Here is a 27,601-nt window from a genome sequence, read left to right as displayed (position 1 = left end):
GTTCAAGTTAACAGATGCACCAGAACCGTTACACAAGCAGATATGAAACAGATATTTCAGACAAAAAAATGTGTTTAAAGGGGGTTCAGTGTCCCCGCTGCCCCACGCACCCTGCACCCCTCTGCCCAGCCCTCTTGTCTGAAGCGTCCTATGCTCTCTACAGGCTGGCAGGTGGGCAGCGGGGGGCCCGGGAAGTCCTGCCTCCTGGTCTTGGACCCACAGGGGTGAGCCCTGACCCCACCACCAGGGCAGCAAAGCAGGCACCTCCAGGGAGCAAGGGTGCCCGCTGCTGAGGCCCCAACTTTCTGGGGGCCTCCGGGTGGTGCTGCTCTCAGCAGCCCTGGTGATAGAATCTCTGCCTTCACCTCCCCCATGTCACCCAGGGGACCTTCCTGCCCCATTTCTTTCCCAAAACCATGGACACGGCTCCCCAATCTGCAAAGGAATCTCTTCTCTCTGCAGACCCCCCGCTTGTCAATCTGTCGGTGGAACCGCAGCCGGTGCTGGAGGACAACGTGGTCACGTTCCACTGCTCTGCGAAGGCCAACCCAGCTGTCACCCAGTACAGGTGAGCGACCCGCTGGCGAGGCACAGCCTGGCTGCTGGACCCCCCCCCCCGCCACTCCCGCCTATCACACGGGGTGTCAGCTGTGGTCCTGGGCACGCAGCGCACGGACTGGTCCACAGCGGGTGCCCAGGATCCTCCTGCCCCCACACACCCATCCGTCCTTGGCCAGGCCAACTTGTCCCTTTCCTTCACGCCCGTGGTGCCCCCTTCCCGTGGAAGCAGTAGGTATAGCCTCTGTTCGGAGACACCGTTTATCCCTTCTTGCTGAAAAGAGGCAGAGAGGCTCAGGGGGACAAAAGAGAGAGAGAAAGCAGGAGAAGCAGGAAGATCAGAACGTAGGTTCTAGCCGTGAGCCAGGTGCTCACCAAACCGTTCACCTGTGTAGGGGGGGATTTCTGGGACAGATGGCCCTGGCCAGCAGGTGCCTAGGATCATCCCTACCCACGGCCCCGGCGCATCTCTTGCTCACAACACTGATAAAAGCACCACTTTTACACGCTTGTCTTTCCGTGTTGATGGAGCTTCTCGAAGGCAAGGGGCTTTTCTTGTGTAGCCATGTCCGGGCTCAGCGTGGAGCTCAGCGCGGGGCCGCTCCTAACGTGGCCTGGCTCCTCCGGCACCTTTGGCCGCAGAAGATCTCAAGAGATGGTGTCCTGGGCGGTGCTCACGGGCAGACCCGCCTCCTAGGCCTCGTGCAAGTCCCGGGGCCCTGACACGCCGGTCCTTCCGCACCAGCCAGACTTGATGGTTGGAGCCCAGGGCGTCGCCTCTGCCATCGAGATGGGTTATTACGCCGCAGCATCGCCGGTGCCAGGGAGGCTAATGGTCCCAGACCAGACCATCAGCCGGCCAGTGGGGGTGGAGGACGGGACGGCAAGAGGCAGCGCAGCCCAGAGGGCGCACTGAGAGGAAATGGGCCAAAGAAAGAGGCAGCCAGAGATGCAGGTTGGATGGCAGGAGCTCCCTGCGGTGCAGATGATTGAACCACACCGGCACGCTGGAAGCAACACCCAGGAAAGGCGCGGGGTCTTTATCCTCGAGGCTGTTTGAAAAAAGGATGGAAACCCATCTGTCCTGTCCAGTGTGACCGTTCCCCGGGCTGGAGGCAGGAGAAAGATTGCTGCAGGGGCACGGCGCTGTGGCCCTTGGGTCCCGGGGGCAGCTTTGATTTGGCTGGGATCTGGCGTCCGTCTGGAAGTGACTAAAGATGCAAAACAACCACCCAGAGAGAATCGCTTTCTCTGGGCTTCTGCCCTGCACCTGCGATGCCTGCGCTCCTCTCCAGAGATCTGCTTACGGTCCCTAAACACTGGGCCTCACGTGCCCAGAGATACCTCGAATGCCCATTTCCCTGGGAGCCCTGGACGCCCACAGGCCCCCAAGCAGACGCACCCCACAGTCACCCTCACAGTCGCCCTAGGAATGCCTCCTGGACCCGAGACCAGAGGGTACAACTTTGATTTCTCTTCACTGCCAGGCTTCAGGTCATCTGAGGGCCTGGTTATGGGAGGGCTGGGCAGAGGGCAGGGCCATGCTCTGGGACCCAGCAATGTCCCCCACCCCACCCTTGCCTTCTGACCAGGACGGTGAGCTAATGGCCCAAGCAGCCAGGCTGCTGGTCCTGCCATTTATTTATTTATTTATTTATTTATTTATTTATTTATTTGCCCATGAGAGACACAGAGAGAGAGGCAGAGACACAGGCAGAGGGAGAAGCAGGGTCCCTCTGGGGAGCCCGATGCCGGACTCGATCCCAGGACCCCCATCACATGCTGAGCAGAAGGCAGACGCTCAACCGCTGAGCCACCCAGGTGCCCCTGGGCCTGCCTTCTAGAGGCACCACCCTCTAATAGCAAAACACCAGTGATGATGGTGATGATGAGGTTCAAATCTCCTTATGGAGAGGTCATCATAAGGAAATGTGACAATAGGGGGGCCTGGGTGGCTCAGTCGGGGAGTCTGCTTCTCCCTCTCTGCCCCTCCCCACTGCTCAATCTCTCTCTCTTTCTCAAATAAATAAATAAAATCTTAAAAAAAAGAAATGTGACAGTATATTAAGAACTAATGAATCTAGGTAAAGGGAGTATGGCATTAGTTAATTGGCCTATTCTTGCAATTTTTCTATAATTTCAGAGGCTTTTTTTTAACTAAAAGTTAATAAATAAACACACAAGCACAGAGCATGCAAGTTTCCCTCCCCCTCCACCCTGCCCCTGCATCTCCCCGGGGGTCCCAGGTCAGCCCCTGGTTACAGAGGGACAGCGTTGGGGTGCAGGGGAGGGGCACGCCCCCCTGCAGGTGTTCACTCTTGTTGCTCACCCCTCCCCTCTCGGCCCTCTGATTAGCTGAAGGCCCTGAAGCACTTCAGCATGGAGCACACTCCCTTCGGGACTCCAGAGACTTTGTGGGGAGGGGGTGGGGGGGCCCTTATGGCCACGAGGAAAATCTGGGAGAGAAAGGAGGGGAGGGGTACTGGAGAGAAGAGGTGGCTGGCCCCTGCGACCACCCTCGCCACCCTGCCTCTGAGGGAGGGCTCAGTGAGCCAGCAGCCCCCCCCTCCCCCCCCGTGGTTCTAGATGTGGTGTTGGGCTCTGAGAGCAAAAGCTTTAAACAAATCTCCTCACATAAGTACATTGATTTTTCCCAACTGACTTTGACAGGATTGCAGGGACCTGTGTTTCTTTACTTTCATATTCGTCTTGATTGCTTCCTCCTGTGCCACCACCAGGCTGTGATCTCAGAAATTAGAGACCTGCTTCCTCCACCCCAGCACCCAGAAAGAGGCCCCGGGTGGGCGCAGGAGCAGGTGCGGGCGACCCACCTGTCCCTTCAGCTGCCCCCACCCCCGACCCCAGGCCCGGGAGCAGGCAGACCCAGTCCCGGGGGACTGGGAAGCGGGTCTCTCCCCATCTGCTTCTCCCCACTGTCCTCAGAGGCTCCCCTGCACCCCCAGCCCCCCCCCATCCAAAAGTCCCGGGTGGGACCAGCGTCCAGTGTGAAACTGGGCTGTTTAAGGACAGCCTGTCAGCTGTGACAGCCAGGCCTCTTGATTCTGTGATATAAATAATTAATCCTCTTACATTTGCTCCCGCCAAATTAGACATTGATTAGGAAAAGCTTAATCTGACTCCTTTTCAGATGGGGCTGGGGGAGGCGAGGTGCGGAGGGAGGCAGAGCTGGGGGGAGGGCGCCTCGCAGGGTCCAGCTAGAAGCAGGAGGAGGCAAAAGCCAGGCCGGAGAAGGGAGAGGAGAGGGAAGGGCTGACACTTTGGCCTTGCTCCAGGTCACCCTTGACCCCATGGCCCACGGCTTGGAGGAGCCGTCTGAGCTTCTGGAAGGGGTCCCTGCAGAGGGTTTTATTGGTGTGGGAGCAGAATATAAAGAAAGGGACGAAAAAGGCTGAGCAAGATAAGAGCCGGGACCTTTGGGATGTCCCACAAAGGCCTGGCCCCATGAGGTACCAGAGGGCCCAGCCCCCACAGCCAGCTCCTGCCCACCCGGAGGAGAGGAATTCCTCTTGCGCACCATTCCACCTCTAAGGACGGGCCTGGGGGGCCAGGGGCAACCACTGCCAATGGGCCAGGCTCAGACAGTGCCTCCCTGCCGGGGACCAAAGCCATCCGTGGGCTCCCCAGCCACTGTCCTGAAGTCCTCAGCGGGGAGCCAACGGAGCTCCATCCTCAGTGGCCTATACCAGGAAGGGCCCAGAGAAGAGGAGGAGGCCCCACCTTCTCCGGGAGCTCAGAACAAAAGAGGACGCCCCATGAGACCCAGCTCGCCCCGTCTCCCTAGCCTCCCTACCCCGAGCCAGGAGCAGGCCTGGGAGCAAGAAGGGGCTCAGCCCACCCTCCTCGAGGTCCTGCCCCCTGCAGCCCACACCCCAGCCTCCCACCACCTGACCCCAGGGCGGAAGGAGCAGAGGCTGGACGCAGATCCCCAACCGTGTGTCTGGGACTGAATTCATCTGCCTCAGGCAGGGGCTACGCCTGACAGTTAAGTCTGGTCATTAAATTAAAGTTAGAAATTGAAATGATTCATGAATAACTCATAATGGTTTGTTGGGAAGCTCCTTAAGCTCTCAGGGAGCTATGGTTTGCTCTGTTGTTAAACTATAATTGTTATTATTAATCATGTTCTTAATAATTATGTGATATTAACTCACGATAATAACTGCATGGTGCCAGCCCGGGCTCTCCATGTGATGCCAAGACTCGGCCGTCTCTCAGGGCTGGACGGTCCGGCCTGAGCGTGAAGCCCGGGGAGGGAAGGCAGGAGATGGTCCTCTGCGGTACCAGCGAAGGCTCCAGGAAGGAGAGGCAGGGGAGGCGAAGGCAGCGGCAGCAGGGAAGCTGCGGTTCCCCGGGTGTCATGGTCAAGGGGTGACACTAAGCACAAATGCCCCAAAATAGGCTTGGAATAGGAGGAGTCTGGTTGGAAGTTTCATAATTTAAAAAGCAAGTGTTGTCCACAATGGGGTTAAACAGGGGGAAGTTGTTAACTCTCTCCCTGGGGACCTGTAAGGAAAGGCCCCACCCCACACGGGCGCACACGCACACACACGCACGCACACGCGTGTCCCTGGGGGCTCCAGCACTGCCTCATAGATAGCAGTGACCCAGTCACTGGTCCAGTGCAGTGATCACCGCCCCAGGACCAAGACCCGGGCGAGCCCAGGGCCCTTCAGTCTCTCCCCTCTCGGGGTACCCATTGGTGGATGAGAGATGTCCGCACGGCCGTCTTCTGGCCTCTCTGACCAAACCGGGACTGATGAAGCTGAAGCCTCTGAGAAGTGAAGCCTGGATGGGCAGGAAAAAAGAGCAAAAAGAGCAAATGCCATCCCTGGGAGGTGAGAGAGGGCACCATGAAGGGACCCACCCTGGGGGCAGAAGTCAGGACAGGCCCAGTGAGAGGAAGGGCCATCGGGACCCCCTGGCTGAGACCCTCCCACAACTTCCCACCTTGTCTGAAGTTAGGTTTCTGTATACATGTGCGCGCCTATACGTGTGTGTGTGCGTGCACGTGGATATGCACGCATATGTGGGTGCATGCCGTTAGGCCTCGGTCGGCCTCCTTCTCTTCCAGCGTGGATCCCGATAGACAGGGCCCTCAGCAGAGCCCAGGGCAGGATGGCCGAGTGTCCAGGGACGACGGTGCGTTAGTCATTTCCCAGCCAGTCAGATGGGCGGACCTTCCGAGTAGCCCACCCTCTCTCTCCAGGATCACCTGCTTGTCCAGTGCCACGAACTGCCTTGCCTGGTGGCCCACGGACCAAAGCCCACTGCCTCCAGCACTGACTGTTCCCCTAGTCCTGGAAGTTACCCTCTGTGGTGATGCACCCCCCCCCGGCACTGAGGGACCCCTGGGGGGGCTGCCCTGTGCCACCCATGCCACAATGCCTCACTTTCCTGTGGGATGGGGGTACCCAGCTCCCAGGCAGAAGCACCCTCTGGTCCACAGCCTCACGTGCGCGCGGGGGGTCTGTGTTACAGGTGGGCCAAGCGGGGCCAGATCATCAAGGAAGCATCTGGAGAGGTCTATCGCACCGCCGTGGACTACACGTACTTCTCGGAGCCTGTCTCCTGCGAGGTGACCAACGCCCTGGGCAGCACCAATATCAGCCGCACGGTGGATGTCTACTGTGAGTGCAGCCGTCGGGGCGCATCGCCCTGGGGTGTCTGTGCCATGCTCGGGGCACAAGACACCTGCTGGGCTATTGCACACAACAGGGCAATGCCTCACAAGCTCACAGTGCTGCCTGCTTCAAGACCAGCTCCTTCGTGGGGGGTCTCCGGCTTACCCCGACCCTGGTGTAACCCAGGGAGGCAGGAATTGTTATACCCATCCCTCAAATGAGGGGATGGAGGCCCAAGGTCACTCACTGAGTAAGTGGCAGAAAGAAAACGGAGGCCAGGTTCAAGTGATTCCAGAGCCCAGAATGCCCCGCAGCCTCCCAGTAGGGACCCGAGGACACCTCCCTCTGGCGGCCGGCAGGGACCACACCCCCTCCCCGGTGAACCAACCCATCACTGACCAGCCAGTTGGATACGTTCAAGCAATGAGCATCAGCTCATCTGCTGCGGGTTACATTTTTAGAAGCACTTTCTGCCTGAGCCCTCCCCACGCCCCCAGCGGCCTCAATAGAAAGTGCTGTGACTCCCCTTTTTGGGGGACTAATCTGGGCCTCCTGACCCTGGTTTTCACTTTCTTCTGCTCCTGGAGAGCAGCTAAGCAGCTGTCTGCACGCCCTCCTGTCACTCTGCCTGAAATTCCACCTTGGCACCCACTCTGGGGACCGAGCCTTGGTTGGCAGGTGCTCTGGTTACAGGCGCGGGGAGGGCGGAGAGGATGCTCACAGACACTTAGCAGATAACCCAGGGGCGTGGAGGCGAGGGGAGAGCATGGGGAGAGGCAGGGCTTCCTCCAGGCCTTATCTCAGAGCCCCCTGGAGGACTGGGGTGGGGGGGCTCGGGGAAGCCAGGGGCACAGGGTAACTCGACCCCAGGTCACAAAGCTGAAGCCTGGAGGAGGTGGGCCATTGACCTGAAGGCAGACACACTAAGATCCCAACACCCAGGATTTGAGGGGCAGGAGGGAGTCCTCTCTGCTGGGCTGGGGCAGGGGCTTCCTGGAACCAGGACATAGGTGTGGAAATGGGAGAGCCCTGGGGGCGGTCCCAGCAAAACTGGGGTCGGAGCCCTTTTGGCTAGGGCTACTGCTGCCCGTGGGCGGGCCGAGGGAGGCCAGGCTGGGGGCAGGGGTCTTTCCTTCTCCCCAACCCCTCTCCAAGAGCTCCCAGCCCACCAAGAGCCCTGTCTCCCCTTCCTGCTCTCACAGTTGGGCCCAGGATGACCACAGAGCCCCAATCCCTGCTCGTGGATCTGGGCTCCGATGCTGTCTTCAGCTGTGCCTGGACAGGCAACCCATCCCTGACCATCGTCTGGATGAAGCGGGGCTCGGGCGTGGTAAGTGCTCAACGCAGACCCCACAGGGGCTTCAGACCATGGGAGCGGCCTGCTGGGGCCCCCCTCACTCTTCAACTGGGGGCATTGGCCTCCAGGATAAGCTGAAGGGGGAAGGACCCCAGAAAGAGGAGAGGGAACCCCAGATACCCCCTCAGTCCTAAACACATTCAAGCATTGCAGTTTTGCCCTATCACAAACCGTATAAGAAGAACAGGTGGTCGGGGTGCCTGGGTGGCTCAGGGGGTGAGCCTCTGCCTTTGGCTCAGGGCGTGACCCCAGGGTCCCGGGATCAAGTCCCACATCAGGCCCCCCACAAGGAGCCTGCTTCTCCCTCTGCCTGGGTCTCTGCCTCTCTCTCTGAGTCTCTCATGAATAAATAAATAAAATCTTAAAAAAAAAAAAAAAGAAGAAGAAGAACAGGTGGTCACCTATATGCAGGGAGTAAAAAGTCTCTAGAAAGGCATTTCTACTTTCCCCAAATAGTCAAGTTATCCTTCCAATTTCGAGTTAAGCTCCGTGGCCTTCCTGTGTTCCTCTTTTAAAATATATATGTTTTTTAGTGTGTGTAAGTTTAGCAGACATCCTTCCCCTCAGGAGGATGAGCAAGACCCTCGAGGAGGGAGGTCAAGGCAGGACAGACCTCTGTGTGGCCTACTATGTGCCAGACATGACACCACCCTATGAGCGGGACCGCCCCATCGTAGAAATAAGGCAAGAGCATCAGAGCAGATCAGTATCGGCCCAGGGCCACACAGGTAGTCACCGCCAAAGTCGGGTTTCGAACTCAGGGCTAGCTAATGCCAAAGTCTTTGGATCACCCCAAACTCTGTCCCAAAAAGATCCTGAAAATGACTCAGAAAAGACAGATGCAGGCGGTCTCCAACAAGTTCAGTGGGGCCAGCCTGGTTCGGGCTGGTGGGCAGCCCTGCCTGCGTGAGACAGGCTCCGGGCCCCAGCCAGGGGGAACCCGCCTCCTTCCACACACCCCTCTCCCCCGGGGGCCGGGCCCTTAGGGCTGCCAGCTGGTGTGTAGCTGCAGACCCCCCCCAACAGCTCACTGGGCACACGGCCTCCGACCCCAGCCCTGGTCCTTACTGACGTGCTGAAGCCCGCGTCACTTAGCGCAGGCCTGCCTCTCAGCCCTCCCGGTTCTGGGAGACAGAGCCCAGCTCTGCTCTCCGTGTCTGATCCTCTGCAATTCTCGCAGGTGCTGAGCAACGAAAAGACCCTGACCCTCAAAACCGTCCGCCAGGAAGATGCTGGGAAGTACGTGTGCCGAGCCGTGGTGCCCCGGGTGGGAGCCGGGGAGCGAGAGGTGACCCTGACAGTCAATGGTAAGCCCCCTACTCATGCGGAGAGGCTGGGAGGGAGCAGAGTGGGCCCGAGGCACCTCGGTCCTGGGTCTGGCCTCAAAGGGACTGTCCATGGTCCTGGGCCTTGCTTCCACCTCCCACCTGGGTCCATCCAGTAGTTCTGTCCACCTCTTGGAGTCTGTGTCAAAGCCCAGCTCTGAGGTGAGGAAGGACCTCGCTACTTGGGTCACCCTCCTCCTTCTCTGCTAAAGGGCTCCAGCCTTGAGAGTTCCCAAGAGGAAAGGGTCAGAGGATCCCTAGGCAGCCAACTATCCCTTATCTACCCTCTGACCTTGACTGTAGGCCTGGAGGGAATTTAAGGGAGTATCTCTGGGACTCCTGGTTGGCCCCGTCCCATTGTGTGACAGCTGCTCAGTCAGAGAGACCTGTCACAATTTCCACAAGACCAAGCATTCAGGGGGGTCCTTTTGAGGACAGAGAACGTGTCTTATCACCTACCATAAAACCATTACAGCAGGAATGATCTCTCCAAGAGCACAGATGACGGTCAGATGAGTCCTTTAGGGGACAGAGTGTCAGATGGGCCCGGATGATGGCATGTAGACGGTCTCGGAGAAGCTGGGTCAGACCCCAAGAAGGCTGGGGCACCAGGATGGAAATCTGATGTCCCTGCCATGCTACGACGCACTCGGGCCGTGCTGGGCAAACAGAGCTGCTGGTTGGAAAGAGCGAGAAAAGCTCAGGCCAAGTCCCTCTGGTCTTTCCAAACATCCTCACTCCCCTGGATTTTGGGGTTCCCTCTTCTGGGGCCCTGGTCCCACCGAGTCGGCCTCTGGTCAAAACCCCCAGGCTCTGAGCCCCAGCAGGACCCGAGCCCCAGACTCACATTTGTAAGGCCCTGGGTGCTGGCCCCAGATCAGGGCCCTGAGGGAGGTTGCTGAGCTGTGTTCTAGAAATCTGCCCTCCTGGCTTCATCTGGACCCGGGAAGCTGCCCACAGGCAGCCTCGTCTCTTCTCCCCCTTTGCTAGGGAACTAAAGCCAGCTTGGTGCCTCCTTGGCAGCCCCCCTCTGGCTTCCCCATCAGCCAGCCCCCCTCCACCTATTTCTTTTCCTCTCCTCCCCCAGAGTCTGGCAGCCCCAGAGGGAGGGTGAGTGTACTCGGACTCCGGGGGCACCTGCAGGCCACCTGTCCTGGGCAGACTCCCCTCCTGAGTCAGGAGTCTTGTGCTTTCCCCCTTGTGTCCCCAGGACGCCACCAATAAATTGGCACTGCAAGGCTAAAAATAACATCATCTGATCGCGCCTCCGTATATCCATGGCAACGCAGGCTGCAGCCTTTTCCTGCTGCTCTGGTGTCTGACACTGGGCCCAGGCGCCAGGCCCTGGTGAGAGCGGTGGCCTCCCCGCTGTCTGCTCTGGGGGCGGGGCTGGGGACCCCCAGACTCACGCGTGGTCTCCAGGGGACCCCAAGCCTGAAGCTTTTAAAGGAACATCCCCATTTTAGGGGAAAACAAGGCAGACAAAGGAGGTACTGACATTCCATTGTCACTTTAGACGTTCAGGCATTTCCCAGCAGGGATTTAACGTGGTCTCTCCAGGAGGGAATGCAGACCTCAGAAGGACAGTTCTCCTGGAAGGGACACCCCAGCCTGGGCCCTGGCGGCCACGCAGGGTTGGATCTGCACCCCCTTCCTCAAGGATGGTGTTTAAATCCCCCTCCTCTGCCTCCAATCCTCCGGGCACAGGCTCCCCTAGGGCACAAGGAAGAGAAACGCCCGAAGCGTTTCTCTTGGAGTGAAGCAAGGAGCCGGTGTGTGTGTTTCTGCTGAACTGGGGTCATCTCGCCCTGATGCAGGGGGATGGATTAATGCCGAGGAGCAAGAGCTAGCAAGAAGAGGAATTTTCTAGAGAACACGTGGAGGGAAGATCTATGGGAAGGGGCCTGGACTGGGCTGACAGGACCGGACATTATGAAAGGATCCACAATGAGATGGGCCTCTCCCCACAACACACCCCAGCTGGTGGGCGACAGCGGCCCCTTGCCTTTTGGGGAGTAAACTGGCACAGGTCCTCATCGCTGGTTTGGCTCCGACCCGTGGTCTGCAGGAAGGGGGAGATGAACCATACTACCCTGTGCTTTGGCCAGCTCCACCTTTATTCTGATTTGGCTTTTCTTCTAAGATGCCCTTAAATGCTTATGCATTTGTCCAATCACCCGAGAAGCCCCCCAGAGAATCCCTAGCTCCTGGGAAGTGAGGGGGGAAAGGGAAGGGTGTGCCGGTATCATCCCTTTCAGCCGGCAGCAAAACAAAGTGCCCTCCGAGTGCCTAAAACATCAAGCCCTCCTGCCTTTGGGCCAAACGCTTCTTGGACCAAGAATATGTGAGAGAGAGACTCGCTGGGCCCACGCTGGGCGCCGCCTCGGGTGGAAGCCCTTACCTGAAGGGTCCCCCCATCAGCCGCACCAGCTCCGAGCTGTCAGCCGTCCTAAATGCAACTGACAGTCACCTGAAAGTCTCCCAGTACGCCCCACCCACCCTTGGCAGAGAGCTACTCATAGAAATGCAAATCTGTTTTAATTAAGGTGGCTAATAAACAGCAATTATGTTTGCAGCAATTTTTGTTTTGTTCCCCCGCATAATTTTGCCTCTCCTCCCCATCCCTTGCTCCAGCTTTTTCTCCTGTGTTTTCCCTCCTCCCGCCCAAGACCCTCAGGGATTGGGAGGGGCCTCGAAGGTCTCCATCTCCACACCCCTTGCTTCAGGCACCCAGTCCAGCCAGGAAGTTGGCTGAGCCAACAGCTGAGTCCACCTCTCCTCCCTCCTCCTCTCTGTGCCAGGTGGGCATTGCGTGGGAAGGACCTAGGTTAGATGAAAGGGAGAACCGGACGGGAAGCACTCTTCTGGACTTTGGGGGGCTTCTGGACGTCAGGCTCCCTGTAGCTCTCTAGGCTGTGGGACGAGGTGGATGAGACAGGTGCTCCTGGAGAACATCCATAACCATGTTTTTCTCTCGCTTCCCCATCTCTCTCTCTCTCTCTCTCTCACACACACACACACACACACACACACACCCTGGATGGGATCATGGTCAGGTGCAGGACAGCTTTGCAGCCATGGTCACGACACCTGGACCGTCTGGGTACAATGTGGAGGCAGGCAAGTCCGTGACCTGCGGGATCTCCTAAGACATGTGCGATGAAGGCTGTGTCCATGCCCAGTGCACCCCCCTACCCTGGGTGACCCCCTCCCTGGGTGGAGAAGCAGCAGCGTTAGGGCCCCTCCTCCCCGGTTCGTTAGGCAAGCGCGCCCTCTCCTGGACACGGGGGAGACTGGCTCGAATGGGACTCCGCCGGAGGCCGAGGGGATACTAGTTAGAGAGGTAACATTGCTTAGGTCCCTCTGTCTCCCACACTTCCCTTACTCCCTTTTTAGGTTTCCCACCTGCTTCATAAAGCTTTCCCCCATCCACCCGGCTGAATTATTCTCTCTCCTCCGAAGTCCGTTAGCACTTCCTCTGTCCTGCTCCCCGGTCCCGACACTCACATTTTATGATGGTTATTTATGTCCCCTGGGCTTTCTGACTCGCCATCCCTTGAGAGGTTTATGACTGAACATTTAATTTATCTCTGAGTCCCCTGCCTTGCACGTTACCTTGCACATACCGGCCTCCAGTAAATGTTTGCGGAACCACTGCCTTGATGGAGAGGTTCCAGCCCGGGGCCCGCCTTTCCTGAATCCCTGATGTGATGCTATCTCCCCAACAGGACCCCCCATTATCTCCAGCACCCAGACCCAGCACGCCCTCCACGGGGAGAAGGGCCAGATCAAGTGCTTCATCCGGAGCACGCCGCCCCCCGACCGAATCGTGAGTGCTTTGGGGCCGGGAGGGGAGGCCGGGGGCACCGCCAGCACAGCCCGCAGCTTGGGACCAAGCCCAAGCTCACTTCTGAGCTTCCTGTCCTCCGGGGGCAAAGCTGTAGGAAAGGCATCGTGAAGACGATGTGCTCCCGGGGTTGGTCTGTAAATGTCTTAACTCTGCTCTGCCGTCCAGCTGTGCCCCCAACATAATGCTTCCGGCCAGATTCTGCGGCCTAGGAGCAGAGGGCCACACAGGCGAGGGGAGCAGAAAGGAATGACAAGTGATTGCTTCCCTTTCCCGGGGTCAAGGCCAGTGTTTGGCAAAATCTTAAACAGAGTGTGTGGTGTGTGGTCGGCAATTCCCTCTGTTTGCCCCCCAGAGTCATCGTCCTCTATTGGCCCTCACAGCCCTAATGCCCATGGAGAGCCCTGCCCCACTTACCAAGGTTCTCCCCTCACCCCCACCCCACCAAAAGTATTCTGTTTGCCCTCCCTTCTGCAAAAGTCATCCCCGAGGTGCCCTAAGGCAACCTGAAGAGTTCTGGCCCAGCCAGGAATTTGCATTTGTAAAAGCCAGAGTCTGCACCCAAGTCCATCTGAAACCAGGGGAAACCCAGGCACAGAAACAGAGAAGGGTGAGCACTTCTAGCATTAGCAGGAGTCAGATGCTAGTTTTAGTAGTTCCTGATGCCTAGAAGGGTTCTGATAGAAGACTTCCCCGGGGTCAACTCCGCAGAGCCTTTGCGGTGGTGCCAGGGAGGGCGTAGGGAGCGCACACTGAGCAACAGGGGCCTGTGCATGCCGGGGCCTGGGCCGCTGAAGCTGTAAATGCTATGGCTATTGTCCTGTAAACTCCGATACTGTTAGGGCATTACTCGTGTTACACACTTTCTCAGGCATTCGGCTCACTCACAGTCTGAAAAAAATCCAAATACCAACTGCAAGAAGTCATATAGAGAACTAATACCTATGCCTCCTCTCCCGTTCCCTTTGCCCTTTAATTTTTTTTTAAGTTATACCTGTAACCCATGCCCATCGCAGAAGAATCCACTGCCTCTTGAGCATATGCACACCATCCTTCTCTTCATAGAGATCCATGCTTGGCCAGCGGTTCTCAACCCAGAAGACTTTCGCCCCCAGGGGACACTTGGCATTGTCTGGAGATGGTTTAGGTTATCACAACTGGAGGGCTGCCACCAGCATTGAGGGGTGGGGCCAGGGATGCTGCTAAACATCCTACGATGCACGGGACAGCCCCCCTCCCCCGCCGCAGTCCCCCCACCAGGAATGATCCAGTCTAGAATGTCCCCAGTGCCAAGTCTGAGAAAGCACCGGCGCCTCACCCGTGACCTCCAAGCATTTACCTGCGCTGATTGCCGCATTCTCACAAACACTGCGAGCCAGGGCGTATGTGCCAGGGGCTTACACACTGAGAATTGTGAAACGGCTCCGAGAAAAATTAAGCTGCCAGCTAAGACAGGTTAAGATGGTCACAGATACAAGTCTTGGAACATATCTTTGTCCAAATGAGCAGCGTAACAAAACTAGGCTCAGTGACTCCACCTGCCAGGGCAGCAAAAGGCCAGCCAAGGGAAGGGCTCCGATCGCTGGCACGGAGTTCCCTGTTCGCCCGGAAAATGTCCCAGGGCAGAGCCACATGAGGCCTCCCGTCGATGGAAATGCCCTCTGGGGTGGCCCCACCTCCTTCGTGTGTGCGTACATGGGTATGAGTGTGTGCGTGTGTGTGTTGGTGCGGTGTGTGTACGCGTGTAGTGACGTGTGTTTGTGTGTACTGTGTTCACACACATGTGCAGTGTGGTATGTTATGTGTGCATGTGCCGTGTGCACACATGCCCGGGTGTGAGCCCGGCGGCACCGGCCCTGGAACGGCAGCCCTGGTGGGAGGGTCTGCTCCTAACTCTGCACATCTCGGACAGGCCTGGTCCTGGAAGGAGAATGTGCTGGAGTCGGGGACGTCGGGGCGCTACACGGTGGAGACGGTCAGCACCGAAGAGGGGGTCATCTCCACCCTGAGCATCAGCAACATCGTGCGGGCCGACTTCCAGACCATCTACAACTGCACCGCTTGGAACAGTTTTGGCTCCGACACGGAGATCATCCGGCTCAAGGAGCAAGGTGGGGGCCGCCAGGGCCACCAGGGGATGAGGGGACCAGCAGGGCCCCTCCCCACCCAGGGCAGGGCCCCAGGCAAGGTCTTCCAGGCTCCTGAGCCTACAGAGCCCAGCTGAGGTTAAAGGCAGTGTGAGCCTGGGGACAAGTCACGGCGCTCTTCCTGACGTGCTATGCAGCCTTGGTCGGGTCACCGAAAGTGGCCCTCTTGGGTCCAGGTCCCCCGAGGTGAAGGCCTTAGCCCACACCAGGAAAGGAGAGAGAGAGAAACATGCTAGGGTAGTGGTTCTCCAGGGCAGCGTTTCAGGAAAAGGTGACCACAGAACAAGGCAAGCTGAGTGCCATGATGAACCTTCCAGAAGCTTCTAAGGGCCCTGGATTCTGGGCACTGGGCATTTCCCTAGTGTCCTTAAGGATGTGTGCACAGCCCATTGAGGGGTGTCCCTGCAGGGATACACCAGGACAGATATGTTGGGGAACGTGGCCCAGCCCATTAAGACCACAGGCCAATCAGGTTACCTGAAAGTCCCCCAGCCGGTGCTCATGCCAAGCTAAGGGGTAACGCTTGAGCTGCCCCCAACCCTGGCGCATGGGGAGGTCAGGTTCAGATCACGGGCAGTTCCTCCGGGAGCACAGAGGACATATGGAGCATTGTGCTCTGCAGGGGGGCTCCAGCCAGAGGGCAGCGCTGGGCAGGAGGGCTCAGAGCTGCTGGGCGGGTGAGAGGGAGGAGGAGGAGGGAGGAAGGCCCATCCCCGCCGAGACCCCAGGTACAGAAGGCCCAGCTCCTGCTCAGAGAGTTGCTGAGGTCTGAAGGTCTCATGTGGACCACGCGATGGGGCCCTCCGAGGGGCCCACAGCAGGGTGGTTTCAAGAAGCTTGGCAGACAGCCAGCAGCACAGTGGTCCTGAAATGGGCTCCAGATCTTGCCCCTTTACCAGGGGGTTCAGTCTACGGCAGACAGGACGGCCCTGGCAGTGTCCTTCCCCTCTAAGATGAAGGCTCACCCACCGACTGTCAGGGCCTGGCAAGAGATTCTGGGCCAAGCAGGTGGTCTCGGCTGGACCCCTGGGTCCTCAGTGCTACCCTGTGGATCCATGTCTCCCTACACGTCTTCACTAATAGGTGCTGCTTTGCATAATGCTTTGCACATAATTTGCATACTATCATCCACACATCATCCTAAACCCTCCCAGCACCCCCTCCCCGTTGCTGTCCTCCATGTCTTCCCCCCTCAAGTACCCCACCCCCATGCCCTCCCTTTAGTGTTCTCACCCCAACCTCCCCAGACAACCCGCACCCCGTCCCAAGCCCTCACTTCTCTCTCTGGTCCCCGCCCCTCTGGGGTCTCTTCTAAGTCAGCCCGAAAGAACGCCAAGTTCAGATCAGCTAGCCTGGGTCCGTTGGGCGGTCCCGGAAACATGAGAGAGGAGGGAGCCCCTCGTCCCGATCCCCACCAGGTGGCCGGCCCCAGGCCCACCCCACCCTGGCCGGCCAGGCCCTGGCTGTGGACGCTTGCTTTATTTCCAAACAGGTTCGGAAATGAAGTCGGGAGCCGGGCTGGAAGCAGGTACGGAAGGAGACATGAGAACTCCCCCGGGCTGGGAGGAAGGGACCTCTGGGCTAGTGGGGGAGGGACCCTGAAAGGGGTAGGGAGGCCGCTGGAGGCCACTAACTTCTCTGTCCTCCCCCCACCTCCAGGCTTTAGTGCAGCCAGAGCAGAGAGAGGGCTTCCTGGCCAGCGGGGGGCTAGAGACCCCAGAGACCTGTCTCCTCTGCAGCCCCTGAGCTCCTTGCTCCTCCCCCTCTGCTCCTCCCTCATCCCTTCTCTTCGAATCCCCGGGCTCCTCCCCTCTGGGGTCAGCTTGCCCCTAGCCTGGCCTCCCTCTGGTTCCAGGCTCTCCCAGACTCTCCCTCCCGCTTCTCAACATCATCACCAGCTTGGCCATGCTTCCCAGGACGCCAGGGCGCCCAGCCCCTGGGCCTGCATCATCCATGCCAATCCATGCTTTCCACTCTCCTGCCTCCTCCCCCGCCTCCTGCTGCTCCCCACTGAGTCGTCATCCAGCCCCCCCGTCCCCCCCATGGGGCTGAGGCTACTGGGCAGGGCCTCCCTCCCCAGGCACCCGGCAGCTAGGTGGTCTCCAGGCTCCTAGGGTTGACTTGACCCCACAGGAGACAATCGCCTCCACTCTCTAAGCAGAAACCCAGAAGGAGAATCAGGACATTGCAAGCCAGACTCCATGGGGCCGACAAGAGCCATGAAGAAGATTGGGGTTGGTGGGGAGGGGTTCCTCTACCACAGTGACCCTGCAGGAGCTAGGGCCCGCCAGTTCCTCCATCAAGCCCCTTGTGGGGTCCACAGCCCCGTTCCTGGGCAGACATGCACCTTGAGAGCAGCAGTCCGCCCCGAGAGCTCGTAGAGGCTGTGCACGGCGTTATCAGCTCCTGCTCTATCCTCCCTCAGAGCCCCTCCTGGCGCCGGAGGTGGTGTCGCCCTCCTATCTCCATGTCACCTGTCTTCACACTCATCCTCAGCTCCCTGACACCTTCCTTCGTGGCTGATACTCCTTGTGCCCAGGTCCCCTCCTTGGAAGGAGGGGAGGCCGGGCAGGTGGCAGCCCCTTCCTCCAGCCCCTCTCCAGGCAACCGCCAAGAGGGTCAGGCCGAACGGCGGCCTCGGCCAGGCCTCAGGTAGCCAGGCAAGGAGGAAAGACACACAGGCGGGCTGCAGAGGGACCGCCACCCCAGGGGTCCCCCTGCCCCCAGCAGACCCTCTCTCTCTGCGCCTGGCCCGCCCCCTCAGAGACAGTTCCCCAGAGAGGACGGTGCCCTGCCGGCAGTTAACTGAAGGAAATGTGGCCTCCCGAGAAGCCAGGGTCAGAAGTCACCTTAGGTACTGCTGCCTGGCCCTCTAGTTTGGCGGGAGGGACATCGAGGCCTGGAGCGCTTATGGAACCTTCCATGGTCATCCTTTGGCTTTGAGCTCAGCTGAGACGAGACTCGGGTTTTTCCAAGGAGACTTAGGAAGAATCAAGGAGGAACTGAATCGAACCCAAATGAATAAAGTTCAAAAGTACGGAACCAATGAGTTTCCAAAGCTGTTGAAACCTAAAGACAGAAATCACCTATTTACCAAAGCAAGCTCACAGGTCTGACTGAGGTCTACTGAGGTCAGGTCCCCTTTCTCACTCCTGACTGTGGAGACCAACCCGGACACACCCATGTTGAATCCTGGAGTGTTGTCGGCACCCGCCTTCTCCTGTCCCCTCCCCTGCCATTCTTACCGCGGTCTCGGTTTCGGCCACAACAGCAGCAGGTGATGAATGCACTGCTGTGCACATCCTGGGGTGGAAAGAAAGTAATGGCACAAAAAAACAAAGTAGTGGCACAACCACCAACACTGCAGGCCCCAGGCACCTGCTCCTCCCGGAAGGGGAAAACCATGCCACCTCCCAGCTACATCTCCAGGGGCCAGGGCTTGAGGGTTTCTTCCTCTCTTCCTCCTTTTAAAGCAAACAACAGCAATGAGAGACTAACCCTGAGCCCAAGGCAAATCCCCCAACGCCCTGCAGTCGTCCACACTGACAATACAGGGCAGGTTAGGGGGCAGGGAGCTCTAGAATGAATTTTCTTCTTCCTGAAGGTTCTGACCTGCCCGCTACACTTCTACCCAGACAGAACCAGGAGCAAATCCTTGACTAGGGCTGGTGCCAGGCTCAGTTCCAAGGCTTTTTCGTGCATTCACTCATCTGAACCCTGTCCCAACCCCCTGAGGTGGGCACTATAATTATCCCGCTTTAGAGATAAGAGACGTGAAGTAAGTTGCTCAGAAAACGTGCTGGAGTCCGTGCTGTCCGGAGCATGTGAACTTCGGAGGATGCTGTGTGATGCAGCAGACGGAGCTGGGAAGCAAACGGAGGCCTGGATTGGCCCTGGCCTTCTGCAGCTGCGTGTCCTTGACCTAGTCATGCGACCTCTCTGGACCTCACTGTTTCCATCTATAAACAGGAGACTCTGACTCAGCAGACCATAAGGTGTCCCTACCCCTAAATTTTCTTTCTTTCTTTTTTTAAGATCTTATTTATTTATTCATGAGATAAACAGAGTGAGAGAGGCAGAGACACAGGCAGAGGGAGAAGCAGGTTCCCTGTGGGAAGCCCTGATGTGGGACCTCAGGATCACACCCATGCAGGGAGCGAGGACTTGCCTAGCTAGAGTTCTGGGCCTCTCTCAGGGAGGGCTACCAGGATCCCCTGAGGTCTTGCTCCGGAGGGGAAGGAGCAAGACTAGGGGGTGAAGGGCCCAAGGAAGGGAGCATTTCTCCCTAGAGAGCTGGAGGGAGCTGTGATCCCGACCACCCGCCCCGCACCAGCCCACCTGCGCATCTAAGACTTGGGCCACTGGCAGCAACGACCCTGATGCCCAGCAGGCCGGTGAGGAGAAGCTGCCTCGGCCTGAGAACTCTCTAGAAGCTGGTTGTCCATGTCCATCCTCTGTACCTGGGAACAGGGAGAGGAGGAGAGCTCAAGCCAGGCAAAGGAGGGAAGTGACTGTAGTAAAATCCAGGGCTTTCTACAGTCCAGCCACCGCATGATGCAAATTCCTGGTTTAGTACAGAAGGGAGTCACGCGGCACCCCCGCGCTGCTTCTCATCTCCGGGTGGCCCTCCCTGGCCCTCCCCACCCCGTGTGCGCTTGCCTCCGTCTCCACCCACCACTGCTCCCTCTTCCCCACTTCCTCCCACCCCCTCCTCCATCCTGAGCCCCGCTGGAGCTGACCCTTGTTGGACTCCACCTGGGGGAGTCCCACCCCGAGGCACCCCCCAGGAGGGCCTGAGTGCAGTGCTCTGGCCCCAGCCTGGCAGGGGCCGCACCCAGGGAACCTGGGTAAAGGCCCTGATGGGGAGAGTCGGGGTCCCCGGTTTCTCATGGGCGGTGCCTGCTTCTCTCCCGCAGAGTCTGTGCCGATGGCCGTCATCATCGGGGTGGCCGTAGGAGCCGGCGTGGCCTTCCTCGTCCTTATGGCAACCATTGTGGCCTTCTGCTGTGCCCGCTCCCAGAGAAGTACGGGAGGGAGACCCGGGATCTCAGGGAGGGGGACAGAGAAAAAAACCAGGCTTAGACTGCCCCGGAGAGCAAGTAAGCAGGGGGCAATGAGCAGGGGCCCTAACAGTGCCGTGAGCTGCTGGGGTAGGGATGGGGACTTGGCATCGCCTACGGGCAGAGCTCTGCGTGGTGTCTGGCCCCTAGCGGGCACTCAGCCCACGTGGAACTGGACTAAACTGAGCTCCATCTGACGAGGCCCCAGCCAGCACTTTGGATGGAACTCCTCGGGCTGGATGGAACCGGAGAGAAATCTGAGAGGGGGTTGGGGGGAGAGGGGGTTTGGTCCCTGCCCTCCAGTTTCTACCAGTCTAACCAGAAGAGTAGGTCACCCACACACAGCGGGGACAAAACATTCAAGGAATCCCTTTCTGAAGACTTGAAGAAGTCTTGAGTCACTAGCATTGAAGTTCTGGCGCTGTGCACTCCTGAAGGGTCGCGTGTGCCCGGGTTCCATCCTGGGCACAGCTCTGACGTTACGTGTGAAAGACAGACGCGCGGGGTGCCTGAGCGGAGGCAAACACCAGGCACCGCCTTCTGGCCGGACCTTTCCTTACCGTGTGAGCCTGGCAGGCCACAGCTACTCCAGGCCTCAGTTTCCCTGTGTGTGATAGTAAGGGATTGCATGATGGGACTTTTAGGACTCTGCTGGTTCTAACGTTCCATGATCTTTTTTTTTTCTTTTTTAAAGATTTTATTTATTCATGAGAGACACAGAGAGAGAGAGAGAGAGAGGCAGAGACACAGGCAGAGGGAGAAGCAGGCTCCCTGTGGGGAGTCTGATGTGGGACTCGATCCCGGGACTCCAGGATCACGCCCTGGGCCGAAGGCAGAGGCTCAGGCAGAGGCTCAACCGCCAAGCCACCCAGACGACCCACATTCAATGATCCTAAGGCACAAAATGAATAGTCAGAGGAGGCCTACTCACTCCACCACTTCGATGTATCAGAAGAAATCTGGGTGTCCCCACTAGGTTTTCCCCTTTCCAGCCTCAGCTCTCCCCAGTGACGTGGCCTTGGAAGCTCCCCCACCACCCTCTCAATGGAAATTATAGGGGAGCATGTTTTAGCGAGAATTGTTTTTTTAAATTTTTTTTTTTTTTTTTTTTTTTTTTTTAATTTTTATTTATTTATGATAGTCACAGAGAGAGAGAGAGGCAGAGACACAGGCAGAGGGAGAAGCAGGCTCCATGCACCGGGAGCCCGACGTGGGATTCGATCCCGGGTCTCCAGGATCGCGCCCTGGGCCAAAGGCAGGCGCCAAACCGCTGCGCCACCCAGGGATCCCTTGTTTTTTTTTTACCATTTTGTGGCAGAGAGATAGAGCCAGAGAGCACAAGTGAAGGGAATGACAGAGGGAGAGGGAGAAGCAGACTCCCCACTGAGCAGGGAGCCTGACCCCAGGACCCTGGGATCATGAACCGAGCCAAAGGCAGATGCTTAACCGACTGAGCCACCCAAGTGCCCCACAAGCAAGAGTTTTCTAACAGAGTTTCCTAACTCTAAATTGGCTGCCTCCCCCAGAAGTCATAAAGTCACCACCACGGAAGCATTGACACAGGAGCTAGACCACCATGTGTCAGGGCTGCGAGGGTTGACCATGGGACCTTGGGCAGGGGCGGGTTGACCATGGGACCTTGAGGCCCTTTCTAACAGTAAGATTTGTGATTCTCTGAATGGAGAGACAAGAGCAGGCCTGGTAGAGCAGGCCAAGGAAGACTTCTAGAAGGAGGATAAAAAGGACGTAGCTCTGTAAGGGAGATGGATGGATGAGGATGGCCCCTCAAGCCAGGGCGGCAGCAGTGAAAGGCTGAGGTAGATGTAACCCGGCCAGTAGAGAAAGTGAGATGAAGCCCCAGCAGCCCACAGCACATCCAGACAGGTGTTCTACTGGTGGGATGGGGGTGGGGGGTGGGGGCAGAAGCTACTGAGTTCAGGGGCTGGAGGGTAAACCCGGGGGGCGGCCAGGGCGGTGGGGGCTTCACATCTCAGGCCCTGACACCCAAGAATGAGGACTGAACCTGTCATCTACACTTTTCCTATTTTATGTCCAGATCTCAAAGGGGTTGTGTCAGCCAAGAATGACATCCGAGTGGAGATCGTCCACAAGGAGCCAGCCTCTGGTCGAGAGGCTGAGGAACACCCCACCATCAAGCAGCTGATGGTGAGAGTGCCACGTCTTCTCTCCACCCCTCCCCGACCTGTGTGCCCCGAAAGTCCTGGTTCTGGAGGCCTCTGGGTGGCCCGGATGCTCCCAAGAAGCAGGGCCTTGGTCAGAATGTGCTCTCCCCCATAATCGGTCAGGCGCCCACTCTGAGCCCACAAAGAGTCACTGTCTGTGTCTCACATCACACGTGGTGTTCGGGGGGACTCAGCCCGTCTAAGATGTGGCCCCAGCTTTCAAAGAACCCGACTGTTCAGAAGAGAGACAAGCCAGATGCATAAGGTGCCGTAATACGTTGTTACTTAATACAGAGCTCTGTGCACACGTATTACAGCTAGTCGGTGCGCCCTGCCCCTCCCCCAAGCCCACCCCACCCGTAAAAGTCTGCAAGACACATTGGTTCCTCTTCAGGACCCGGAGTGCTTACCAGAAGCAAGCTCATAACTTCTGCAGCAAACCCAAGCCTGCCCCTCCTTTTCCTGATTACTGTTACTAGCCCGTAATCCACCCAGCGTACAAGCGGGAGCCTGGAAAGCCGCGCTAGAAAACTCTAGTGTGTGCTGTGTCCTGGCGAAAATACCCTGGAGTCCCGGCAGCAAGCACGGGGGTGAAGAGCATGTGCCTCAGTCTCCTCACCCGCGAAGTGGGGCTGAAAGCCATAGCACACGGGGCCCTGGCCACGGCTCAGTGAGCAAACCCATAAGGGCTGCAGCCCGCGGGACACAGTAAGTGCTCAAGAAATGTCAGCCGCTGTATTGCTCTGAAATCACCTCCTTATTATTATTATTTTTTTAACCACCCTCCAGAGACCCACAAGAAGGGTCCTTCTAGAACACAGATTGGATCCTGTGACTGTCCTCCTTAAAATCCCTCAGCGGCTCCCCGTGTCTACTAAAGTCCAACCACCAGGCATGTCATCAGGCCTGGCTTGATGCCGCTGGCTTCTCCAGCTCGGTCTTCCTACCGAATGCACCCGGCCCTCCAGACACCCCCCCAAAAAAATCTCTGATACCTCTGAGGCTTCACACAGGCCGTTATCTGCCTGTTGATTTTGCCCGTTAAATTTCACATTCTCCTCTGAGACTCAGCTCAAATGACACTTTCTCACTGTCCGTGCTTGTCCCCACTGCTGCTGGCAGAGCTACGCGCTTCCTGCTCGCCTCACACACTTTGCATGCGCCTCTTTTTTAGTGCATTGCTTGGATTACATGTCCGCTCCCCAGTTATCTCAGAGTTCCACCAGGGCACGTTCCCAAATCTGTGCGTGTCTGTTCCCCCAAGGCCAAACGCAGTGCCTGACACGGTCGAGCAATTAATCTTACAAGGGTGGAAGCCAGAACCTAGATCCAAGAAGAAATGGATGTCTCTGTAGATAAACTTCATCGAGGCCGGTGTGGAAGTATCCTGGCCTGTCCTTCCTCCCAAATAGGACCTTGAATCCCCTCCCATTGGGACATTCTGACTGCCCCCAGACTGTCTCCACACCCTCCAGTCCAAACCCTGGAGAATGAGTGGGAGTCACTCAGTAGTCAGTGAAGAGGGGTGTATGGTTGGGTGGAGGGAGGGTGACCCTGGTAGAGGGACCTGCTGAGAGCTCCCACCACTAAGTCTCCCTCCCCCCACCCCACACCCCCCACCCCGGCCCCTGTACGGCCCAACATTGATGAGAAGCAGGCTTAGAAGTTCAATCTGCTAGGAAAGCACTCCAATCCAGGCAGAACCAGAGCATTTACCAGAAAATGAAAAAAAAAAAAAAGCAGCATTGGTGAGGGTGAAACAGAATGGAAGCCCTCTGGCTGATTCCATGAGGCTCCAGAGACAGACCAAGAAAGTGAGTCACAAGGGAGAAGAAACATCCCGGCTCAGAGAGCGGATGGGAGCCCGTCCCAGCCATGTCAGGTGCAGAAGTGACACCCGGGAAGCATCTGCGTGCGGCTATTCAGATTCATGTGCCCACTGTGTGCCAAGCATGCTTTATTTTCCACCTTCCAACTAACTGTCTTAATTTTCAGTGATTTAGAGCTATGCCGCTTCATTCATCCAGCCAACATAACATTTGTGACGGCTCTGCCGTCTCTCAGGCACTGTGCTAGGCATGACAAATCAAAACAGGTACATGTAAAAAAAACAAAAACAACAACAACAAAAAAAAACAGGTACATGTGATTCTACCCCAAAAGCATTTTGGTCAATGACCACGATATACAAGGGGCTGTGCCAGGTGTGCTGGGGACCCAGAGAGAAGCTAGAAGTGATCCTGGCCCTGAGGCCCTTTGGCCTCTGGTAAGAAGGTAACTTTTAGTACACCTAAGTCAAGGCTGTAAGTAACAGCGTGGCCCACGTTGCCAGCATCTCACAGGCTGTCATGCACTGTGATTCTCTCCTGAGACCTTCATTGAGCCTGGCACTGGGTGATGAGCTGCCTGCTAGGAACCCGGCCTATGCCCAGTGGTTCTGTAATTATTTATCTACAGATCTAGCTCCCTGTGGTGTACACTATATCTTAGTGCACTTCAATGTGCGTACGCCTGACCTGAAATTCAGTAAATGCTCAATGAATTTGAATTGAATCATCCAAGTGAGATCTCTGGAGGTGATGCACGAGCCCAGGGGAAGAAAGTGTGGTCTTAGCAAACTTCCCCTTCTCCACCCACCCCCTCCGCTCCTCCTGTCTCTCCCAGTCTCTCAGGACGGGGGTCCAGGAACAGCGATGAAGACATGGGGAATCTCCTCCTGCCTCCTTTACCTGCCTTCCATGGGCCGGGCAGTGAGAGGAGGCGGCGAAGGGGAGGCACAGATGGGAGCCTTCTTTTGAGTTCATTCCTCGATCTTTCCCGTGGGGGAAGTGGATGCTTAGCCCACCTCCGGTCCACTGAGCAGCCGTTTTTGGGGGGTTGTAGATGGACCGGGGTGAATTCCAGCAAGATTCAGTACTGAAGCAGCTAGAGGTTCTCAAAGAAGAGGAGAAGGAGTTCCAGAACCTGAAGGTAAGAGCAGCCCCAGGTTCTAAATCACAGCTGGGAAATCCTGCCCCACCCCTAGACCCAAGCAAACAATAACGCAAACAGGGAGGCCAGAGGTCACCTTGGGGACAGGTGTCTGTTCTCTCGCCAAGGTGGGCTGCCCGCCTGCCCGATGAGGCCAGAGAGTTAAGGCTGAGGTCCCCCGCTTCTCCTCTCCCACAGTTTCCCCACAAACAAGAGTTGTTGGGGTTATTTTTTTTTTAAGATTTTATTTATTCATTCGTGAGAGACACAGAGAGAAAGGCAGAGACACAGGCAGAGGGAGGAGCAGGCTTCCTGCAGGGAGCCTGATGCGGGAGTCGATCCCAGGACCTGGGGATCACGACCCAAAGGCAGATGCTCAACCACTGAGCCACCCAGGCGTCCCCCAAATAAGAGTTTTTAAATTAAGTATCCATGTCCGGGACCGAAAGAGAGAACACTTGGAGGGTGGTTCTCAGCTGGCTCTGCAGCGCCCCGACCCCAGGACATGGGACATGCAGCACCCCCACCGACCCCATGCTCCCCATCCCCACCCCTGCATCCCTGGTCGCCCGCGGCCAGTGACCAGTGACTCTGCCCTCGCCCCGGCCCCCCCAGGACCCCACCAACGGCTACTACAGCGTCAACACCTTCAAGGAGCACCACTCGACGCCCACCATCTCGCTGAGCAGCTGCCAGCCGGACCTGCGGCCCGCGGGGGGCAAGCAGCGGGTGCCCACGGGCATGTCCTTCACCAACATCTACAGCACCCTGAGCGGCCAGGGCCGCCTCTACGACTACGGGCAGAGGTTCGTGCTGGGCATGGGCAGCTCGTCCATCGAGCTGTGCGAGCGCGAGTTCCAGAGGGGCTCCCTCAGCGACAGCAGCTCCTTCCTGGACACGCAGTGCGACAGCAGCGTGAGCAGCAGCGGCAAGCAGGACGGCTACGTGCAGTTCGACAAGGCCAGCAAGGCCTCGGCCTCCTCGTCCCACCACTCCCAGTCCTCTTCCCAGAACTCCGACCCCAGCCGGCCCCTGCAGCGGCGGATGCAGACTCACGTCTGAGGACTCCCACGCCGGGGCTGGGGCGGGGAAGGGGTGCAGGGGGTGCAGGGGTGCAGGGGATGCAGGGGGTGCAGGGGATGCAGGGGTGCAGGGGGTGCAGGGATGCAGGGGTGCAGGGGTGCAGGGGGTGCAGGGGGTCCGGGCCACCTTCCGGCTCTGCAGAGACCGTGGACACCTTGTGGACGACCCCCTGACCCCCGAAGTGGCCTCAGCAGCCGCGCTGCTCCGAAGCCCCATCAAGCACAAACCCGGGCCCGGCCGCAGGGAGCCGGAGGCGGCGGGTGGGGACGCCGTGGGAGGCTGCAGCTCGGAGCCCTGTGCCCTGCGCTCCTGCCGACCTGCTGGGCCCAGCCCTTTCCCGGAGGCCCCTCCCGCCGGCGCTGAGGCAGCTATCACTCTGCTTTAATCCAACTGCCAACCACTCTCCGGCCTCCCCATGAGCCCCACCCCTTGCTGCCCACTGCCCTACCCTTGTGCCTGTGCTCCTCCACCACCCTGGGGAGAAGGGGGGTGAAGCACTTCCTGGCACTGAGCTGCCCCCCACCTTGCACACCCCCACCCCAGGGTCCTGGCGCCCCCTGCTGCGCAGAGCCCAAACCCTGGATGCTGAGAAGCCAGCAATGGCCCTGGAGCATCTCTCCCACCACACTGGCCATGAGCCCACCCCCAATTTGTTCGGTGTTTTGTGTCCATACTCTTGCGGTTCTGTCCTTGGACTTGAGGCCTTTGAGCTCTGAGGTGGGACTGGCCCAGTCCAAGACTGGTGTCCTGGGAGGGCGAGGGAGGGGCAGGAGGGAACATGGGAACCCTTGGGGAACCTCACCCAACATTCCTCCCCTTGCCAGGCTGTGTGATTCAGAGTCTCCCCACCCTCCCCTGCTTCGTGTACTGCCCTCCTCTCCTACAGCACAATCGGAATTAATATAAGAAGTGTGAGAGCTTCTCTGGCCAGGGTTCTTCAAATAGTCATTGCAGAGAGTGTTTCCTGGGGCATGTAGGGTTTGACTAGATGTCAGGTCTTAAAGTGATGAGACTTGCCTCCTCAGCTGATGAATCTCCAGGGGCCTAGATCCACGCAAGGAACAATGGGCCTGCCTTCAGTAAGACTTGACCGGCAAGAGAGAAAGTGTATCTACACATCACCCCGCCTACTCACCACCTGAAAATAAATGTTAGGGCCGTTACTCCAACATATCCGTTCTGTTCTTTTGTTCCTGCAGAGCCACAGGAAGGAGCCAAGAGTTCAGACTATGCTCTGGAAACATGAGGTTCTTTGCTGTTCTCTGATTGAATTTTCCTAGATTAAGGACAGCAGGTGATGGCTCTGGCTGTGGTGGCAAGAGCACCTGCAGGCAGGCTCCTCTCCCTGCGCGGACGGGCTCAACCCAGAGGGTGGGCAAAAGCAGGACCCATGCCAAATACAGCTCAGAGGCAATGTGGTCATGCTGGG

The 27,601-nt window shown here is 57.9% G+C and overlaps 1 protein-coding gene and 1 long non-coding RNA gene across 6 annotated transcripts in view; one reads left to right on the top strand and one right to left on the bottom strand.

Moving 5' to 3' along the window:
* Nucleotides 1-27,341, top strand: part of KIRREL3 (kirre like nephrin family adhesion molecule 3) — a 540,292-nt gene extending 512,951 nt beyond the window's left edge. For 2 of the 5 annotated variants that reach the window (XM_072822662.1, XM_072822660.1), the window contains exons 7-17: nucleotides 463-568; nucleotides 6,058-6,206; nucleotides 7,403-7,530; nucleotides 8,738-8,864; nucleotides 12,611-12,711; nucleotides 14,642-14,840; nucleotides 16,369-16,404; nucleotides 19,793-19,975; nucleotides 21,993-22,102; nucleotides 25,003-25,089; nucleotides 25,705-27,341. In XM_072822662.1, the coding sequence (XP_072678763.1) occupies nucleotides 463-568; nucleotides 6,058-6,206; nucleotides 7,403-7,530; nucleotides 8,738-8,864; nucleotides 12,611-12,711; nucleotides 14,642-14,840; nucleotides 16,369-16,404; nucleotides 19,793-19,975; nucleotides 21,993-22,102; nucleotides 25,003-25,089; nucleotides 25,705-26,151 (1,673 nt within the window). In that variant the 3' untranslated portion in view covers nucleotides 26,152-27,341. The remainder of the gene's footprint in view (nucleotides 1-462; nucleotides 569-6,057; nucleotides 6,207-7,402; nucleotides 7,531-8,737; nucleotides 8,865-12,610; nucleotides 12,712-14,641; nucleotides 14,841-16,368; nucleotides 16,405-19,792; nucleotides 19,976-21,992; nucleotides 22,103-25,002; nucleotides 25,090-25,704) is intronic. The other 3 variants (XM_072822663.1, XM_072822661.1, XM_072822664.1) reach the window with 3 other exon arrangements.
* LOC140631222 (uncharacterized) lies at nucleotides 5,118-18,629 on the bottom strand. The gene is made up of 3 exons (XR_012028845.1): nucleotides 18,122-18,629; nucleotides 9,342-9,555; nucleotides 5,118-5,364 (listed from the first exon to the last, which is right to left on the bottom strand). It is a non-coding gene; the product is annotated as an uncharacterized lncRNA (long non-coding RNA).
* Nucleotides 27,342-27,601: the final 260 nt, after the last annotated feature.

Source organism: Canis lupus, chromosome 3 (assembly GCF_048164855.1).
Source record: "Canis lupus baileyi chromosome 3, mCanLup2.hap1, whole genome shotgun sequence".
In the NCBI taxonomy this organism is placed as follows: Eukaryota; Metazoa; Chordata; class Mammalia; order Carnivora; family Canidae; genus Canis; species Canis lupus.
Note: the sequence above shows the minus strand (reverse complement) of the source record. Positions and strands in the feature narration are given on the sequence as shown.